Here is a 17,980-nt window from a genome sequence, read left to right on the forward strand (position 1 = left end):
GGATCTCGAAGAGATAGCTTAAAAAAACATTTTAGCAAATAGCATTGGAGGCTTTTGTGCTTCTCTCTGTCTTGGTGACATTTAAGTTGGCTGACCATTTCCATTTTGGAAATTGCAGTTGATTAACATGAAAAAGGAAAAAAGCAATTATGGATTTGTTTTTTTTCCTGTGTAGCCACAATATGCTTGTGCTTTTTGCAAATGTTTGTACACAGTAGCATGATATAATAAAGGAAATTTTCATCTGCTTCCAGTGACAGTAAAATTTTATTTATGGTTACTTCATACATAGATACAACAATGACCTGATAAGCTGTAGCCTTCAACTATAGTTGTTGTTTTATTTCCATATTAAAAAAGAAACCAGTTCATCAATGTGATCAAATTGGGTAATTTAGCTCAGGTTAATCAATTCAAGACTAAAAATAAAAGCAAGCTTAAACAACTTTCCCCCTTATGTCGCTATTAGGACTAGTATAGATCTTATATACATGTTTGCATAGCCCTTTAAGGCAAGGCATTTCCAGGCATTGAAAATTTACATGTGTATTTTGTGGTTAAATTATTGTAACAAATATTACTAATGTGTAATTCATCCAGACCAACAAGCCAGCCATCTTGCATGGATGTTTGATGCTTACTAGGTATTTAAGGCTATTCTCAGAATGATTTATGTTAAAACCTGTCTAGCTCTTGTTTGGCTACAAATAACAATACAGTTCATTTTTCATGGAGGAGAAACTTGATTTTGGAGCCTTGCCCCCCAAACCTGGTCCTGATTATTGCTTCAACTCCTGTTTATATAATTCTACACAATTTTGGCAGGATTCAAGAGCACATACCAGGGTGTTGGCTTTGATGAATCTCCTGGGATGTGAATGTCACGCTGACTGGATGAACTCTGGCCACAAATCCCAGACAAGCACAATGACTCTATTTATTCAGACTTGGCTGCCTGAATGCAGATTGACTCTGGGGGTAATAAATTTTCACAGGCCAAGAACTTCAGCATCAACCAAGCTGATCCTGAGAAGAAAAGTGCACCTAAGGAAGCAGAGCTGGGCGCATACACCTCCTGCATTTTTATTCCATGTCTGCATTTCATTCAGCGGATTCATTTGGTCACTGATGGACATGCACCATCAATGGTATCAGAGGTTCTTTTTAAAAAATTCTGCTTTTTGTTATGCATTTGTCATATTAAAAAGGAACAAGGGATCAACGAAGAGGTCCCTTTATAGTTGATGATGGCTTTTTATAAAAAATATTTTTTTTAGTTGTTGATGGACCTTTATTTTTTATTTATTTATATGTGGTGCTGAGAATCGAACGCTGTGCCTCACACATGCTAGGCAAGTGCTCTGCCACTGAGCTCCAGCCCTAGCCCTGGTGATTGCTTTTAATGTGCTAGCACACCCCAAACTGATATGACCTCTGGGGTAAAGAGCTGAGAATCGAGGGCACATTTCTTGTGCCACAGTGTCAGAAACCAAAGGCTACAAAATGGAGTAAGAACTGCAATTCTGGGCTCAGAGCAGCCTCACCTACAATCTTGACATCTCCATGCATCGAGACTTTAGATTTTCCCTGACAAACGTGATTATTACTCTATGCATTATAAATAAGAAAATAATTGGCTCTTTAGCTTGCAGATTTATGTTAATGACCTAGCTATCTATTAAATTAATTGCGTGCTCTACAAATATTGATTGGGGATTAAAAGGTAACTTTCTTTCATTGTGCAAGAAGTAAATTAGGCCAACAGGGAAATTTCCCTCTACAGATTATATCCAAAGATCGTTGCCTGCAAAATTAAAATAGTCGGTCTAAGCGGATAAACCACGCTCATTTAAAAGAGAAAAATGCATTTATATAATTAAAATGAAAAGCCTGCCCAGTATGTGCGGGTAATGTAATTACCAAGAAGCTGTAGGCATGTGGAGAGCCGTTCAATTTGGATCCCTGTTCCCTTCCTCTCCCGAGCTATGTATTTGTCACCTCGGAAACGCTGTCTGCCATTGACACTGTCTCCACTGCTGCTGGCTGAAAGTGTTCATCATGCGCTCCTTTCCTCAGGTCTCAGCCATAACCCTTCCATCTAGATACTCTCTGTCTCACCTCCCAAGCCTTCCTTCACCAGAGAGGCAGAGCTCATGGTTTCTACCCAAAGGCAAGCCATGCAGTACAATTCCTCTCTCCCTTCCAAATCCCCATTAAAAATTCCCTTTAAGGCCAAATGACTTCAGGAATCATTTTGTCCTAAGCCTTTTAATTCCTTTCCATGGCCAACATAAGAAGGGATCCAACAAATCTGCTCCATGATTCACATGCTCTTCATTTGTCCAAGGAGGGACACTTGTTCTCCACTCTTTTGGGTTACTTCCAATTTGAAGCCCATCAAGGGTAAGACCTGTAGGGGCAGCCAGGAGATGACCCTTCCATTTTAATCGTATCTGCAAACTTTCCAAGTAAACATTGGCACAGCCCCAGATGTAGAGACCACAGCCAAAATTCCATTGTCCTTGGAAGGGACACCCGCTTTCTTGGTTTTGGAGGTTCCCATTTGACACAACTTATCAAAACGTGTAACCTCCATATGGCTTGACGCAAGCATGTGAAAGAAGTGGCTACTGACACTGGAGGCCCTGGTGGTTGGACAGATGCTTTTCTCTCGGCTGTTTGTGCATTCATTTAGAGCTGGCTTATGATCTTAGGTCTTATATTTTTGTTAATTCTGTCAATACTTTTTAAAAAATATTTATTTTTTAGTTTTTAGGTGGACACAATAACTTTATTTTATTTTTATGTGGTGCTGAGAATAGAACCCAGTGCCTCACGGATGCTAGGCCAGTGCGCTACCACTTGAGCCACATCTCCAGCCCTGTCAATACTTTTTTTAAAAAATTGTTTTTAGTCATCAATGGACCCTCCCTCCCTCCCTCCCTCCCTCCCTCCCTCCCTCCCTTCCTTCCTTCCTTCCTTCCTTCCTTCCTTCCTTCCTTCCTTCCTTCCTTCCTTCCCAGTGCTAAGAATTGAACCCACTGCCTCTCCCAGGCTAGGCAAGCACTCTACCACTAAGCCTCAGCCCCATCCTTCTATCAACAATTTTGATGTTTATGTAGGACTAATTAGAAAAAAATCAGAGTGTTCAGTAAACGAAATAAAGAAATGGCAGAGGTCATCCTTGATACTGGACTCCCGACAACAGAAAATATGCCCCATGTAACACAACCCTTATTCACACATCCGTCAACATATAGCGTCTCTGCTGTGCCAAGCGCTATCTCCGCCCTCAGGAAACTTCCATTTTAGTTGGTAGAGAGAGATATTTAAAAACAAAAGCATACAATATATAACTAAAATTATGTGACAGCGAGGATAAAGATCAAGGTTACCGTGAGAAGGGCAAACCAGGGGTCGATTTAGATCAGGGCAAGATTTCGCTGAGGAAGCTATCACACTGAAGATGAGTAGGTGTTAGGCAAAAACGGAGGAGGCAGAGGCTGGTAGAGGCCGCAACACGTGATCTTGGCTTGCTGAAGGGCCCATAGAAGGTTCAGGGGGCTGAAGTGCTATGAATGAGTTCAACAAGAAGGGGACAAAGCCAGACCCTGCAGAGCAGTGTTGGTTACACTATAAACTCTGGGTTTTACCACTGGTGGAATGGGAAACCCACTTAAGAGATGGAAGATTGTATTATAGAGGGTGGGGATCAGCAATATAGTAGTTTATATTAGACTGGTTTGGACCAGTCAGGATGGAAAGAGGTGAGTAAACTAATATTTAATTTTGGAGGCTAAATTTAGAGGTTTGAAGGATTAAATGAATGTTTGAGTGAGAAACAGGGAGTCATCAAGGATGGGTCCTAGATTTCTAGGCTTGACTCGTTGGGGCATCCGGCCATGCCAGTTTTAGACACAGGAATGATCTCAAGAGGAACATATTTGTGTGTCTGCACAGAGTGGGGTGGCAAAGACCAGAAGCTCTGTCTGATTTGAAACGCTTGTGAGACATTCCAGTGGAAAAGCCAAGGAAGTCTGAGGTTCAGGAGAGAATTCTGAGCTGAGGCTATAACTTTAAAAATTGCCAGTACATAAAAATTGAAGGTCATGGGAAGGAATGAGATCACCAAGAAAGAGTAGAAACAGAGAAGTCGGGAATAAATATTACAAGGCTTTAACATTCAACACTGGGAAGAGACCATGCAGCCAGCAAAGCATCCTGGGAAGAAACAGCCAGAGGGGTAGGGACTGAGAAGAACCCAATTCATTTGGCTCCATAGAGGTCACTGGTGGTTCCGGAGGAGCAGTTCTGGTGGAGAGGTAGGAAGTAAGAAAGCACAAGAACAGGTCCCCAGATAACATTACAAGAGGAAATGGGATGGCCTTTGGGGAGGAGCAGGACAGTGTCCTTTTGTACAGGGGGGAGAGGGGAAAGGATGTAGGGAGATAAAAGCAGTGGTGTGGATGCCATATTGGAAAGATTCATCTATCCTGTTGGAAGCCAGTCATCCATGGTATGCTCTAGAGAGATAAGGAGGAATAAGATACAGAATAAGGGTCAAGTTTTTCACTCAAAAAGTTGAGAAGATAGAAAACTAGATCTCATGGTATCTGCTATTATAAAATCTGAGATGGAGGTAATTACAGGACATTGAGGGAGACCAACATGAAATGACAGCACCAGGTACTGATCTATGTCTATATAATATGATACCTAGACAAGCCGCCAAATAAGGACACAAAGAGATATACACAAAAACATTACAGAGAAGATGAAATCATATTCTCCAAAATGTTCAGGAAACCCACAGAAAAATAGCAAAAATGAAAAAACAAAGAACATACAAAAAAGGGGGGGCAGACTTAAGCCTTATCATATCTATAACTACATTAAATGTAAATGGTCTAAATGCTCCAATTAAAAGAGAAATTGGCAGAGTTGAGGAAAATATGACTTAACTACATGCTGTCTATAAGAAACTCACTTCAAGTATAAAAATATAGGCAGATTGAAAGTAAAAGAATGGAAAAATCACACTATGCAATCATTAAAACAAAAACAAACAAATAAAAAGGAGTAGCCATACAGAAACCAGAAAAAGCAAAGAGCAAAGAGAAATGACCAGAGGTAGGGTGGAACACTACATAATGATAAAAGAGTCAATTTGTCAAAATATGGAATCCTATATATTTATATGCACCAACTAACAGAGATGGAAAATATGTAAAGCAAAAACTGATAGGATGGAAAGGAGAAATAAATCCACAAATAAAGCCAGAGACTTCAACACTATTCTGAACAATTGATAGAGTAACTAGACAAAAAGTCAGAAAACATAAGAACTCAATAACATCAAACTCAACAACATTAAATAGGATGCAATTAATATTTACAGAGCATTCCACCCAACAATAGCTGAGTTCACATTCTTCTAAGTGCCCATAAAACATACTGATATAAGCCAAATTTGAATCATAAAAAAGCTTCAACAAGTTTGTGAATTGAAGTCATATAGTGTATGTTTTCTGACCACTATGGAACCAAAATAGAAATCAATAAAAGTAAGATTAAAGCAGCTCTCTATAAACAGCTGGACATTGAATAACACACTTCTAAATGATCCATGCATCAGAGAAGTTGTTTCATTGAACTAAATGGCAATAAAAACACAACATGTCAACATTGGTGGGATAAAGCCACAGTGGTGCTGAGAGTAAAATGTGCAGCACTAAATGCTTACATTATAAAAGAGGATATCTCAAATCAATAATCAAAGCTTAGATTAGATTAAATTTTAAAAAAAACAAAGTTTCAGGGCTAGGGATATAGCTTACTGGTAGAGCCCTTGCCTAGCATATGTGAGGCCCTGTGTTCAATCCCCCGCACCACACACATGCACACAAATAAAATCTAAACTTTCCCAATGAAATGGATCAACTGGCAGAAGGAGGGAAATAATAATTATAATTAATCATTGAAATTAAACATTGAAAAAATCTATCTAAACAGAGAATAACAATGAAACAACAACAAAAAAACTATTTTAAAAATAGATAATCTCTAATAAGACTGACCAAAACAGAAAAAGAAAAAAAGAAGATAAATGATAAGTACCAGGAATGAAATGGACTAGTATTACCGATCTGTATGCATTGAAAGAATAATAAAGAAATGCTATAAATAACTCTAGACCTGTAAACATGACAATTTAAATGACAGATAGAGTAATTACTTGAAGAGCACACATTATTACAACTGATTAATTAGCTCATTAGAAATCCAAGAAACAATATAACTATTAAGGAAATAAAATTTGTAAGCTTTAAACATTTCGAAGCACACATGGCTTCAATTCCCAGTCTGCTTTATCTCCAAGAGCACTGGGCACTGGGGGAAGAGGCAGCGTCAGATGGGAGCATCCAAACACACCAGGAGTCCCCAGATCTTTGCAGGAAGACAAACAGGTGTAGCCGCTTGGAGCTCTTGTGGGAATCTCTTTATTACAGCGGCTATTACAGGTCAGCTGGACCGACATTCACAAGGACAACCAGCAGTCATGGAAGATAAGGTTAAGGATCTTTGTATATATGTTTACCAGAGCAGGGAAGTAAGCAGTATGTTTTCAAAAGACTTTGGGGTAGGGGAAAAATTCTGATTACACCTGGAAAAATCACTTATGGTAAGCATTTAGTCATCTTTCGATGACAGAGAAATGAAGTGTGCATATGTGTGCTGCATAAGTATGCAGGCTGCATTATTTCAGGGGAAAATCTTACTTTGGTCTTGGAGAAAGAGAGAGGAAAAAAAAAACCCACTCCATATCATTAGTCTTTTTTAAAGGTAGGGAATTACAATTTTGTGATTAGACTAGGAAATAATTATAGGCCAAAGTAGGACAACTCAATAGAATTAGTGCTGAAGAATTAACTTAAACTATACACACAGAACCACCGTCTGGGGTCTTGATTACGAGATAGGGATTACTGCAGACAAATAATTCATCCTGTCAGTTCCTTTCATTGCAAAAAATAGGAAGGGATCAAATAAGCAAGAAACAAGGACCTGACTTGCATATTCACAGCACAAGATTATCAGTGGCTGGAGATTGGAAAGCAATAGTCAAAAGCTTCTTACTGTTTTAGAGAAAGTGTATAAGCACATCACTGATAATGCATGTGTTTTAAAATTGAGTTTTCATTGGAAATATTTCCTGGAGATGGCTCCAGAATTATTCCCAATTAAGAAAAGTTTGCTAGATCCAATAGTCTGTGAATCTTTTTTTTCTAATATATAACATACATAATTTATGCTTTTGACAGAATTTAATCCCTACTGTGCTTATCTGAGCCTCAAAGAGATGAAACAATCTGCTATTTTTTTAAAAAATATGTATTTTATAGTTGTTGATGAACCTTTATTTTATTCATTAGTTTTTATGTGGTGCTGAGAATCGATCCCAGTGCCTCACAGGTGCCAGGCAAGAGCTCTACCACCAAGCCACGACCCCAACCCCCAAATAATCTGCTTTTATTCAGACAGATGAGAAACCAAAATTAGGAGTAAGATTTGTTACCTAACTAACTGCTAAGAGTGCAGTGCTGTGGTGTCTCACTGCCTAGTGTAGACACCTAGAAATAAATGAACTGATCTGTCACAAATGCAAAGCCTTCGGTGGCCCTCCCTGCCCCTGCCAGCCTTCCCTCCCTGGGGTGTTCTCTGATTGCCAATCTGATCTCCAGATTCATGGAGCCCTTCTCACACCCCTGCTGCCCCAGCTTCCCCCAGCAAGGAGAGGACCCCACAGTGGTGACCCCGGGGCCACATTCTGCTCAGACACCTGGAAACTTTCCTTTCCCTCTCATTTCTCCTCCTTCTTGCTTGCTCTCTCTGCATTATTTGTATTTTATCTAGACAGTGAATCACTCATGCAGCACTCCACGGAACCTCTGCATCTACTTTGCTACATTAAAATCAGCTGAATGGCATATGTATTTGGTATTGCATGTAAAAATGACCTATCAAAAAAAAAAAAAAAAAAAAAAAAAAACCTCTTGGAATTGTCTTTCCACTCATCCTGTTTATCCAAACTTGACAACATGCAATCCAGGTGATGAGAAAAAGGAAACAGAACTGTAGGGAAATCTGGCTCCGGTGTTTTCAAACTTGCTTTACAACACCAGCGTTTTCTGAAATGCAGGGTAGAAGTGATGAATGCTGAGTGGATATTTTTTCACCTTAACTGACTGATCAGAAGAGTATTTATAACCCCCCTGACAGATGTCTCAAGCTGATAAATCAACACCGAGGGAGAATATTTCAAGCACATTTATCATTTAAGACAAACAGCCCGGACTGCGCGTGATCATTTTTTATTCATCATTTTAGCTCACCTCCACATTTGCTTCTTCTCAATGTTAATAATATCTGTATAAAGCTGCTCAATATTTAATGTTACAGCTTGCCTGCTGCATGCCGATGAGCTAAAGGTCACGTGTTTGATCTCTAGAAGGCTGGGTTAGCTTAGCCAAAAAAGAAAGAAAAGAAAAAAAAAAAAAAGGAAAAGAAAGGTGGTGGGGGTGGGGAGAGGAAGGGAGAAAGAAAGAAAAAAGGGCTCGATTGCCCAGGGAAGTCTGATTCTGGTCCGCTTCCTTGTAAAAATATACTCGTTGCTGGTCTTGCTGTCACAGGACATCACAGAATTAAAGTTTTAAGGGGAATTAAGGCCAAGGTATTTCAACAAACTTGCCCAGCTGCACAGAGGCTCACGATCAATGGAAGAAGCACAATCCCATCTCTGCCACTCAACTCACGTCCCGCAGAGCCGCTGGTGAGTGGCAGCCCTGTCCCACCCACAGGACGGCGACTGACAAGAACGTCTTACCTGTTCACCCTCCTCTTCATCGCTACTTAGCTTAAGGTCATCTTCGAGCATTCTGAAAGGGACAGAGAGGTACAGGTACTTAGTAGTTTCAAAATCACTTAACACCAAAAAGTGTCACCTTTCTAAGAGCGACGTTTCAGTAATAAGTCTGCTTGATTTCCTAATTATTATTTTTTTCTTTCTCTCTTAAGGGCTTTTCCTCCGAGCCACCAAGGAAACAGCAGATAGGGTCACCTCGAAAATCAGCCCTGGCGACAATCACGGGACGAGATGGGAAGCTTCCAGAATGAGTTGATTTAGACAAAATGGACCAAAGGGGGCTTTTCCCTGGGGCAGTTTTAATTTCACAATTACTTGTTTATTGTTTTTTCATGTCCAGGGGCTGGGCTGTGTCCCTGTGCCTGCCTGGGGTGGGGAGTGGTAAAGAAAATGGAAGACGAAGTAGCACTCTACTGGGAGCCACGCAAAATAACCGTGAGCTGTGAGCAACCCAGCCTTGGTCCTCCACCTGTGTATGTGAGGGCTGGAGAAGTCATCTGCCCCAGACCCTGCTGGGCGGAGAAAACCCAATGGGAGGGGCTTTGGGAGCCACTCCCCACCCACTCGGGGTGCCTCCGATTCTTCCTAACAGAAGCAGTGAGTCCATTAAAGCTAAGAGAGAAAAAGAGAAATGCAACTTCAGACCCTATTGTTTCTGATGATGAAAAACTTTATTCTTATCAGCATCTCTGAGTTATTTCTTTCTATAATAGAAGTTTTCAAATGGACTTATTTATTGAAAAAGAAATCTCATTCAGAAATGCCATCTATAAGGAACTGTACCAGCGGAGCTGTCCTAGGGCCCACGCTGCATGCACGGGGGGGGGGGGGGGGGCTCCACACATGGGTCTGAAGGCAGCTGAGCCCTTGTGCTTGAAGACCTCATTGTCCTCCTTGAAGTCGGCTTCCCAAGACTGTCCCCCAACACGGGTCTGGTGTTCTTTAAATGCCAATGATAGGCCTATCATTAAAAGATGCCCCTGGATGTTTTTATAATCCATGGTAGGGATTTCAGTGATGACGCAGGCAGGGAGTGGACCCAGGGCTGCTCCAGGTGTCCATGCGAGTTACTTGACCTACCCTCTGCCCACCGGTCCCCTTATTCCTATTTGTAAATAGGTGATCTTGAATGTGTGATCCTGCTTTAGAGTCTGAGAGTCTGTGAAATAAATTTGCTTTTCCTATTTCATAGTCAAGAAAAATGGAGAACACAGCTAAGACATTTCTGTTATTTCTGATGTACAAGTGAAGCCATTACCAGCAGGACACCAATTCCGTGTCCCCATAGGCCCCTCAACCCTCCCAGTGGGGGTGCACCTCATTGCTCCAGTCTTCAAACCCCAAGGAAACACACACATCAGCCTGACGGGGGGACTGCGGGGCTCCCCGACATCACTCTGTGCTCCTGGTAAGTGGCTTATTTTCTCGAGCTCACAAACCCACACACTTGGCTTCTCAGAGAAGAGCCATCTTGGTGATTTATTAGCGCACCCTTGGGAAATAATCTAGGGAAGGGGACTGTGTTTCCTTTGCCCTTGCACAGTGACGGCGCAGAGGACAACCCCAGTTGGTTGGCCAGGCCACAGCACTTTCCCTAGGACCGATTTCTATCAAGACACAAATGTCTTTCTGATTCAAAAAAGACCACAAAAGGAGGCAATTTCTTGGCTCCACTCCTCATCTCTTCTTTTGAGGTAAACTACCCATCAATCTCCAGGATGCAGGGCGAGCACTGAGTGTTCTCAGAGTGGGTGGTCCTACGGGTGGGTGGGCAAAGGGAGGGGAACACACACCATCAGCATTAATCACCCTTTGTCATGGAGATCACATCAAGGGTGAAACTTAATCTTTATACGTGCATGGTGTGCACGCTCTGAAGACCCTGCCAGCCAGAGCAAGACACCTTGGGGTGCCCTGCAGTAGGGGTCTTAGCCTGGCTGTATCATTGGAGGGGACTTGTCACCCGAAGAGGCCAGCAGTGTTGCAAGCCACCACAATGGCAAAGGCAGTGTGTGAGGTGCTCTTTTAAGGGAGGGAGCAAAGTGAACTTTTGTTTATTTTAAGCACGTTCTAAATGTGCTGCAATGACCTGAATGTGATCCTCTAACATTCATGATTTGGGAAGTTAATCCAAAAAATCAGATGTGGATGGTATTTGGAGATGGGGCCTTTGTTAGGTGACTATTATTAGAGGAGCCCATGAGGGTAGGACTCCACCATGATGATAGTGGCTTTAGAACAAAAGGAAGAAAGACATGAGCTAGCACAGTTGTACTGTTTCTCTACATGACGCCCTCCACCATGCTAGGATGCAGCAGGAAGGCTCCCACCAGATGCCAGAGCCATGTGCTCGGACATTTTACCATCTAGAACCATGAGTCCAATAATTACCTGGTCTCAGGTATTTTGTCATAGCAGCAGAAAACAGATAAAGACATGAATCAACATATAAACACACATCTATTTGATTCTCATACTGCCCCTCATACTCCCAGATCCTGGGCAAGTCCTATCTCTGGGTCTTGGCATTTCTAATAATGGGACTCCTTTACTTTTGTCAGTATTTCTAGAAGAAAAGCAACCAGGGTTCCACATTGCTCTGTGCATAACAATCATTTGATCACTTAATTTTTTTAAAAAAAGAATTTATCGTGTTTCTGGCTAAGTTCTAAAAAATTAAGAATCACATGTGTATTAGTCTATTTTCTGTCACTGTAAGAAAATGCCTGAAGCTGGGTACTGCACAAAGAAGAGAGCCTTATTTACTTAACAGTTTTGGAGGTTAAAAATCCAAGATTAGGTGGTCTCGTCTGTTTGGTTTCTGGTGAGGGTTCCCTTGGCAACGTCACAATGTAGTACATAGTATAGTAGAGATCACATGGTGAGACGGGAAGCCAGAGAGGGATTCAGGCTTGCTCTTGTAAGAACTAACTTGCTCCATAAGACCAGCATGAATCCCTTCTGAGGGGATTAATGACCAGCTCTCACCATGACCACTCTGGAGACCAAGCTTCCAGGACATAAGCCTTTGGGGAGCACAAATCCTATCCAACCCCCAGTAGCAGATAAAAATACTTCTAAAGAGACTTCAAGATAAGTCCAAATCCAATGAAACCCCAGAATCTCTCAGGAAGTGAGAATATAGCAAAGGTGGTACCACACTGAGCAGCTGTACACACTCCCAAAGCCACCCTGGGTGGGGCTGTCACCAAGACACGGAACCACAGCCCTGGACGAGTCAGTCACGGCCACACTGCGCTCCAACACCTGACAGGTGCATGGTACCCACTGAGAGAGCTGAGGCTCCATGTCCCATGCCACCCAGAGCACAAGCCCTCGGGTCCCCTGGGCTCGGCTTCTGAAGAACAGCGCAGCTTCCCTTTTGCCACACCCACCTCTGGTGGGACCCTCACCAAGCCCTCCATTTTTAATGCTGAACATATCAGGAATTTGACACAACCCTTCAGGCGGCCTGAGGACAGGCAATGTTTTGAGGTCACAGCTGAACAACAAAACTTTGTTAGAGGGAAAGAGAAAAACGATGTCTCTCTAGGGACATGAGACCGGCCATGTTTGGCGTGTGGCAAGGAGACTGCGGGTCGTGGCCCCACACAATCGGCACTGCTGTGCTAACGCCCCATGACCTGCTCCTGGTCCCTGGGGCATATTTTGATCATTTGTCTATTTCCAAAAGGAAATCGATTGGTGTGGGTATATTAAAGAACAAGCAAACAAAAATGTCAAACCAAGGGTGGAAAGGAAAATGGAAATTGGAGTGTTGGTTAGGCCTGGGACAGAGACCATGGATCTCTGATACCGTTTTGGATAAAGGAGGGCAAAGATCGATGCTCTAAAGGGACAGGATGGAGTTTGGGATTGGTCACCTGCACCTAAGTACGAGGTCTGTGCTCGGGCATCTCACCTGGCTCATGCGGCACCTTCCACACGCCTCACCCTCAGCACCTCCAGGCCTTCCTCCGCCGGTTCCTTCCCTTCCATCCCTTAGAACCCTCCTGGGCGAGGGAACCCCAGGCTCGCAGGGGCCACTGTCATGGTTAAATGGAGGCTTGCTGAACGGAGCAGCTAAGCACTCTCTAGATGTTACCTCCTCCACTCCCCAGGGTGATTCCTACTGGTGGGGTGTGCCCTGCTTCAGAGGTCACAGTTAGCAATGCCATTTTCTCCAGATCTCAAAATTGGGATGCACCAGCACACGTGACCCTAGCAGAAGCAACTGCCTTGTTAAAGGTAAATTCAGTAGCTGACAGAAAATGGAGGAATTTGACACAACCCTTCAAAGTTCAGCATTTTATTATCATAACTTCCCATTATTCTGCATTATTTTTCTTAATCGAGCAAGAAACAAATCTATGTTGTAGCTGATGCTCACCTTTCAGAGGCCTGAATATCTCAGGAAGCAGAAATAACAGGCTTCCCTGAACAGACGGGCCTCTGCTGCTGATGCTTATCTGAATCCAACACAGGAACCGCACACGGGCACTGTCAGCATCTCCGATGCAGAGGAAGCCGTTTCAGAGAGCAGTGGTTTTTAATTAATAGGATTTCCCCTGAATTACCTGTCATTTGGGGCCCTTAGAAGATCTGAATCCTTTAGCCCTTTAAAGTTCATTTCATTTTGCTTCATCTGAATGGCTTTTAAAAAATCTACGTTTTAATTGGGCTGTTTGATTTTCAGATTTGTGTCTGCAGCGGGAGCTGCTACCATCTCCACCTATTTGAGATTAAAAGCCAGAGACAAATGTTTATGAATCCCCATTAACCATATTCATATATGCAAATATCTATTCTAGTAATTAGCAACGTGTGATACAGCCTGTTCATTATGCAAGCACACCCCTCTGCAGGTATTCCCAGGTGGACAACTCTGCTGCTTGGAACACGGGAGAGAACATGAGACCACTCATTTCGTCCTTCTTGAAGTCCACTGAGCTGTCAGGGTCAGTGCTACCATCTTCCTGGAGTTCTGTTCTTTTCTTTCTTTCTTTTTTTAGGTACTGGGCATTGAACCCAGGAATGCTTAACCACTGAGCTTCATCCTCAGTCCTTTTATATTTTATTTAGAAACAGAATTTCACTGAGTTACTTACTTGGGGCCTCATTAGTTGCTGAGGCTGGCTTTGAACTCACCATCCTCCTGCCTCAGCCTCCCAAGCTGCTGGGATTATAGTTGTGCACCACCGGCTATTTTCATCAACAAGCTGTTGTTTGGAAGAACTTAGTGTGTGATATTCCAGCACTAAGAAGCAGAAGACTAGAGAACCATGCAGGCTATTGGAGGCTCCTGTTAGGGGTTGGTGATTGGCTGCCCCCAAGATGCAAATAAGGTAACTCAGTCAGGAGGTAAATGGAAAAACTGGGAACAACAAGAAGGGATAGTCCCGATAATCTAAGAGGCAGGTTCCAATCCTGATGTTTTCAGATCTGGGAATTTCTACATCTTTTGCAGTCAGTTTGGATCATAGTGTGATTGTATTTGCTCACATACATCTCCTTCCCACAATCCCTCTCTCTTCCCCAGGACCCATTCTGTTGTCTGTCAATCATACATGATTCTTGGCTTCTGCCATCTTCATCCTGTGGTGAAGGAGGACTGTATTTTTTCTGTTGACAACCTCATTGTTCCTTAGAGACAACAACTTCCAATGGTCCCTCTTCCACGTGCGGCTAAGTCTACCTGCTGCAACGTCCTGTCTTCCCTGGGGGAGACCATCTCATTTCCTACCTGGTAAGACCGTCACAGAAGCCAGTCTCATTTAGGAAACTCACCAACCCTGGTGGAAAACAGGCTGAGGGTGAGTCTTCAAAATCTCCATCAACTGCCTTTCCTGATAGTCCCCGGATCTATGTGTTGCCAGCAGAATAGAAATCACAGGAAGATGGGAATCAACACTGAATAAAGGAAGCCATCCATGGGATCTGGGGTGGTGGAATGAGTTCTGAAATGGCAGCATTCAGTCTGAATCCTGTCCCTAACTAGCTGTGGGACCCCGGGCAGAGCCTTTGCTCTCTCTGGATGTTGTCCCATATGGCTGAAGTGAGAACTGGATGAAATAACCTCAATACCATCTTATTGCTCTGAAGTCATTGGCTCTTTGCTTTTATCAATGGTAGAAAGTCCAGGAAGACAGCTGGAAAATGGAAGGGGCACCGAGGTTGGCCCGATATGATTTAGTAGAAAACAAAAGAGGAGTAAAAGGTACAAGATCCAACAGAAGCCTGCAGCCCCGAGCGGGGTTTCAATTCCAAGTGTGCCAGTCGGGTCACGCGAGTGATTCTAAGATGGATCTAGAAAATGGCTACGGCAAGCTTTAGACTCCTGTGTTCTGTAAATAAATAGTGTTCTTCTACTTTATGGAGGATTTTCCCATGGGTAGGACAGACCCCTGCCCTCAGGCTCTAGTCCTATAAATCTGCATCCAAATTCCTGCTACTAGGATACACAGCAAGCTCCGTGGAAACTTCAGAAATTAAAGTTAGGCCAGTAAAACTTGAACCTATGCTAGAATCACAAGAGGGCTTGTGAAAATATAATCACGGGCCCACCTCAGCGCTTCTGATTCAACAGGTCTGCTTTGTGGACCCTAAATGTGCACTTCTAATCAGTCCCCAGGTGATGCTCAGGCATTGAGATCCAGTGGCCTAGGTCATGACCTCCTAGCTATAATGGTGTGTTACATCCAGATGAGCAACCGCAAGCAGAGTCTGAGAAGGTCCCCGAGGCCACCTCTGAGGACACATGAAGGCTCGTGGTCTGGTAGGGGCCTGTGGCCCTGACACTCAGATGTCTGGTGTGCCTCCCTGATGGGATCTCACCCACAACACTTGCACACAGTATCCCAAGGAGAATTGGGACCCTTCTTTCCTCTCTTTGTATCTTCTAGAAACTACTGCTCATTTACTTAGCCAATGGAGCCCAAGCCATTGGAATACAAGATCCCAAAAGCCTCTGTTCCTGCCCTCACACAGCATCCAGCTCGTTGGGGACAGAGACATTGTGAGACAAGCATTAGAGAAGGGAGATGCTCTTGGAGACCCATGGGCTCAGGAACAGCCACCTGGAGGAGGAGCATGTCTGTCTTCCATGTCATGGAGGAATTAAGGGAAGACAGCGCACCCTTCAGAGGGCTATGGTCCTGCAAAGGCAGGGTGCCAGTGTGCTTGGAGAATGGAGGTTGTTTATTTCCCATAATCTCATGGTATTCCTTTTTAAAAAGATAACAAGCACATGGGGCTGGGGTTATAGCTCAGTGGTAGAACACGTGCTTAGCATGCACAGGCTCTGGGTTCAATCTCCAGCACATACAAACATACAAAAGATCACACACACACACACACAGCTAAAATCTTCCCCAAAAGAACAGGTATTCAGTGAAATGTCTCCCCTCCATCCTCATTTCTGCCAATCACATCCTCCTCTTCTCCCCAACAGTCACCCCTGTTTGCAGTTTCTTATATACTATTTCAGACTTTCTTCCAGCATTAACAACCCCATATGAAGGCAGCATGTTGGAGCTATCAGATCAAGTACAGGACTTTACAGGGCAAGATGCGTCAGACACATGTAATGTTAACTGGACCCTCGACGTCCACCGTGGTGGGAGCTTCTAAGAGGACCCCTGCGCCTCCTGTTATTCACTCCCGATGTGCAATGCCTTCCCTGGGTGCACATGGGACCAATGACTTTCCTCTACAGTTCAGGACTAAAGTGATAGAACGTCGCTCAGTGAGCAGGTGACCTCTGCTGGCTGCCATGCACGCTCTTCCAGGAGCTGGTTTGCTGTGGCCCTGCAGCACCAAGGTGGGGAAGACAAGGCCCACGAGGAGCCAGTGCCCTCAGCCCAGTGGCCCGGAAGGAACAGAATTCTGCTGGCAACCACAGAGGAAGCCTGGACGCAGATCTTCCCAAGGGAAGCCTGAGGTGGCCACAGCCCAGGTGGACCCTCATCTGCAGCCTACAGCAGACTATGCCAGAGAACGCAGCTAAGCCACACTCGGTTCCTGACCTGCAGAAATGATGAGATAGTAGATGTTGTTGTAAACTACTAGATTGATGCGCGATTTGCTAGGCATCATAAGTAACTGACATGTTGGGGGTTAGGATTAAATACGTGGTGGGTCTCTTCCTCCAGATTGTTCTCAGTATTGGAGAAAACACCAACAGCCACCATTCAAGCTGTCTGACAGAAGTCTCATGTGTGCCAAGTTGGTAATGTAACATTCTCTAAGAATCACCGTTTAAAAAGCAAAAATAAAGAGGTGAAATGAACATTAATAGCATATTTTATTTATGCCCACATACCATTTCAGCATGATCGGATGTGCATTTCAAGTGCTCAAGAGCCACCGGTGGCTAGATTCCTCCTGGAGAACTCAGACTAACTTTGGTCATAAGGTGATGGTATTCAAATCTCCAGGTTTTATGATTCTCGTAATCACATGAAGCCCTCGCCCCAGCCCCTTTTTGGTACCAGAGATTGAACCCAGGGGTGCTAAACCACTGAGAACAATCTGGAGGAAGAGACCCACCACATATTTAATACCATCCCCTGCTCCTTTTTTTCTTTATATTGGATTTAGAGACAGGGTCTCGCTGAGTTGCTTAGGGCCTTGATAAGTTGCTGAGGCTGGCTTTGAACTTGGGATCCTCCTGCCTCAGCCTCCTGAACCACCAGGATTACACGCATGCAGCACAGTGCCTGGCCCTTTGACCTCTTTTTAGACACAATGTCTTCTAACTTCCTGAACCAGCTTGTGGAAGTAAAGATCTTCCTGACCTGGGGTGTGGAGAGGAGGAGGGGGTGGTTTGGACATAAAATCAATACCAAAACATACCTCCATAGACCACCTATTCTTGCTGGGTATCGGGATCCTAAAGTCCCATTTGGTCTGTTAAATATGTCAGTGACCAATCTTGCTACTAATTCTGATGAGGCGTTCTATGGCACACCACAATGTATCTGTAAGCTCGGGCTGCACAGAGAGCTGAGAGGCAGAAATGAGCACGTAGTTACAGGTGGACCACCAGACAGGATTGAT

At 43.6% G+C, this 17,980-nt stretch overlaps 1 protein-coding gene across 1 annotated transcript in view; it reads right to left on the reverse strand.

Moving 5' to 3' along the window:
• The window catches only part of AFF3 (ALF transcription elongation factor 3), a 502,728-nt gene that overhangs the window by 105,811 nt on the left and 378,937 nt on the right, over positions 1-17,980 (reverse strand). The window contains exon 11 of the mRNA XM_081264786.1: positions 8,885-8,936. Coding sequence (XP_081120912.1) covers positions 8,885-8,936 — 52 coding nt within the window. The remainder of the gene's footprint in view (positions 1-8,884; positions 8,937-17,980) is intronic.

This window comes from Spermophilus citellus (genome assembly GCF_964194105.1).
Source record: "Spermophilus citellus genome assembly, chromosome: 13".
Lineage (NCBI taxonomy): Eukaryota > Metazoa > Chordata > Mammalia > Rodentia > Sciuridae > Spermophilus > Spermophilus citellus.